This window comes from Terrapene carolina, unplaced genomic scaffold, assembly GCF_002925995.2.
Source record: "Terrapene carolina triunguis isolate 2854851 unplaced genomic scaffold, T_m_triunguis-2.0 Scaffold115, whole genome shotgun sequence".
NCBI classification, from domain to species: Eukaryota; Metazoa; Chordata; order Testudines; family Emydidae; genus Terrapene; species Terrapene triunguis.
The window spans coordinates 319,213-322,218 of NW_020664466.1; the positions used below are offsets into that span (position 1 = coordinate 319,213).

Here is a 3,006-nt window from a genome sequence, read left to right on the forward strand (position 1 = left end):
TGCTCTTAACAGGTGGACAGAACAAACACATAGTAAGACACAGCCTATGCCCCAGAGAGTTTATAACTGAAGGAGACAAGGTAGAGAAAGGGAGGAAGGGGAAACAGAGGCTCAAGGAGGGGAAGTGACTGGCCCAAGGTCACACAGCAGGTCAGTGGCAGAATCAAGAATAGAAACCAAAGCTCCTGACAGCCACTGACCCGCACAGCACAGACATAAAGTCAGAGGGAAATGGCACAACATAGAATTAGCTGAGTGATGCTATTAGTCGCTCGTCACACAGAGATGAAATGCAGCTGGGATTTTATGCCATGAATCAGTTTTGGAAGCAGGCAGCAGGCTGTCCGTGTGGTGTTGCAGTGGAATCCTTACAAATGCGCTGTCATATTGGATGCTTTGTGTGTCCATGTCATATTTCCCTGGAAAATGGAAATCAGGCAGCACTAGCTTTTTAGTATTTTAGCTTCATAACTAAGTTTGCAGCCTGCTGTCTGGAGCAATAGAGGAATTATCTTGTCTAGATAATTGAGGTTGGATGTGCTTTGCTTCATCCTTCATACTGTATTTTATCAAGCCACATCCTCAGCCAGATCTTCAGATGGTGCAAACTGATGCAGTTCCATTGACTTTAAGGGAGCCACACCAATTTACACATATGTGTTAACTTTCCACTCCTACTTAATGGCAATGGTGAGTGCTCGGCACAATTGACACTTTTATTGAGAGATATTTATCTGTAGCTCTAATCCTGACCATTGTCTTTCTCCTTCCTTCTGCAGCCATCACACAATGAACTGAGAAAGAAAATGTCCAACCAAACCACTGTGACCGAGTTCCTTCTCCAGGGATTCTCTGATGTTCGGGAGCTGCAGATTTTGCACTTTGTGGTGTTTCTGCTGATTTACCTAGCAGCCCTGATGGGGAATCTTCTCATCACTATGGTTGTAGCCCTGAACCACCACCTTCACACCCCCATGTACTTCTTCCTGGTGAATCTGTCCATCCTGGACCTTGGCTCCATCTTCGTCACCATCCCCAAGTCCATGGCCAATTCCCTCATGAACACCAAGGTGATTTCTTATCCTGGATGTGTCGCCCAAGTCTTTCTCTTTTCCCTCTTCACTGCAGCTGATCTTGCCTTACTCACCATCATGGCATACGACCGATATGTCGCTATCTGCCAACCACTGCATTATGAGAGAGTGATGAACAGGAGAGCTTGTGTCCAAATGGCAGCCAGTGCCTGGATTACTAGTATTGTCTACTCTGCCCTGCACACTGGGAACACCTTCAGGTTACCCTTCTGCCAGTCCAATGTCATCAACCAGTTCTTCTGTGAAATCCCCCAGATACTCAAGCTCACCTGCTCTGACTCGTACCTTAGTGAAGTTGGGCTTCTTGTCTTTAGTGTGTTTTTAAGTTTAAACTGCTTTCTTTTTATAATTGTGTCTTATGTTCAGATCTTCAAAACCGTGGTGAGAATCCCCTCTGAGCAGGGCCGGCATAAAGCCTTCTCCACCTGCCTTCCTCACCTCATTGTGGTCTCTTTGTTACTTTGCACTGGCTTCTTTGAGTACATGAAACCCACCTCCAGCTCAGCATCAGGGCTGGATCTCATGGTGGCTCTTCTCTATTCTGTGGTGCCTCCAATGATGAATCCGATCATCTACAGCATGAGGAACAAGGAGATCAAAGCTGCATTAAAGAAACTGATTGTGTGGAAGTTATTCACCAATAAAAAAATGTCCATCATTGATCCTTGGCTGTGATTTCATTCTGGGCTTCTTTATAGTAATAATCAATTGATGTCAAAGTTATTTCCTTGAGAAAATAAGGTGCAATCTGTTATGGTGTCATAAAATCTGCACTAACTCTGTGGAAGTCAAATGAGTAAATTTAGGATTAAACCATGTACATAATATCAGAATCTATATGTCTATCCATAAATCTACATAGACACATATCTATCTGTCTTAGAGATTTATACTGTGACCATCACCATGCTATATGAGCGTGCTTGTCATAACTATAAAGGGAAGGGTGGCAGCTCTCCTGTGTACAGTGCTATGGAATCCCTCCTGGCCAGAGACTCCAAATCCTTTTACCTGTAAAGGGTTAAGAAGCTCGGGTAACCTGGCTGACACCTGACCCAAAGGACCAATAAGGGGACAAGATACTTTCAAATCTGGTGGGGGGGGGAAAGGCTTTTGTGTTGTGCTCTTTGTTTAAGGGGTTGTTCGCTCTTGGGACTGAGAGGGACCAGACATCAATCCAGGTTCTCCCCATCTTTCTAAACAAGTCTCTCATATTTCAAACTTGTAAGTAAAAAAATCAGGCAAGGCGTCTTAGTTTTACTTTGTTTTCTCAACTTGTAAATGTACCTTTTACCAGAGTGTTTATCTTTGTTTGCTGTACTTTGAACCTAAGACAGAGGGGGGGTCCTCTGAGCTCTTTAAGTTTGATTACCCTGTAAAGTTATTTTCCATCCTGATTTTACAGAGATGATTTTTAACTTTTTCTTTAATTAAAAGCCTTCTTTTTAAGAACCTGATTGATTTCTCCTTGTTTTAAGATCCAAGGGGGTTTGGATCTGTATTCACCAGGAGTTGGTGAAAGGAAGGAGGGGGGAAGGGTCAATTTCTCCTTGTTTAAGATCCAAGGAGTTTGGATCTGTATTCACCAGGGAATTGGTGAGAGGTTTCTAAAAGCTTCCCAGGGTAGGGAATGGTGGCAGCGGACCAGAACTAAGCTGGTAGTTAAGCTTAGAAGTCCTCATGCAGGCCCCACTCTTGTACCCTAAAGTTCAAAGTGGGGATACAGCCTTGACATGGTGGCACAGCGGTGGAGATCGTTTTAAACCCAAAAGCCAGTAAGTGATTTTTTTTCCTTCTAGCTGCTTGGAAAGCAGAGCTGAAGGTAGATGCATATCTTATCTCTCCTTGCCTGAAGGCAGAGGTGTTAAGTTTTTTTTAACGAGGGCCTTTGTGAAGAGAAGTGTTCAAATAA

The 3,006-nt window shown here is 43.7% G+C and overlaps 1 protein-coding gene across 1 annotated transcript; it reads left to right on the forward strand.

Annotated features, from left to right (window-relative positions):
* Positions 1–806: 806 nt before the first annotated feature.
* LOC113406663 (olfactory receptor 14A16-like) lies at positions 807–1,769 on the forward strand. Its single transcript, XM_026652467.1, has one exon. The coding sequence runs from the start codon at positions 807–809 to the stop codon at positions 1,767–1,769; it is 963 nt and encodes a 320-aa protein (XP_026508252.1).
* Positions 1,770–3,006: the final 1,237 nt, after the last annotated feature.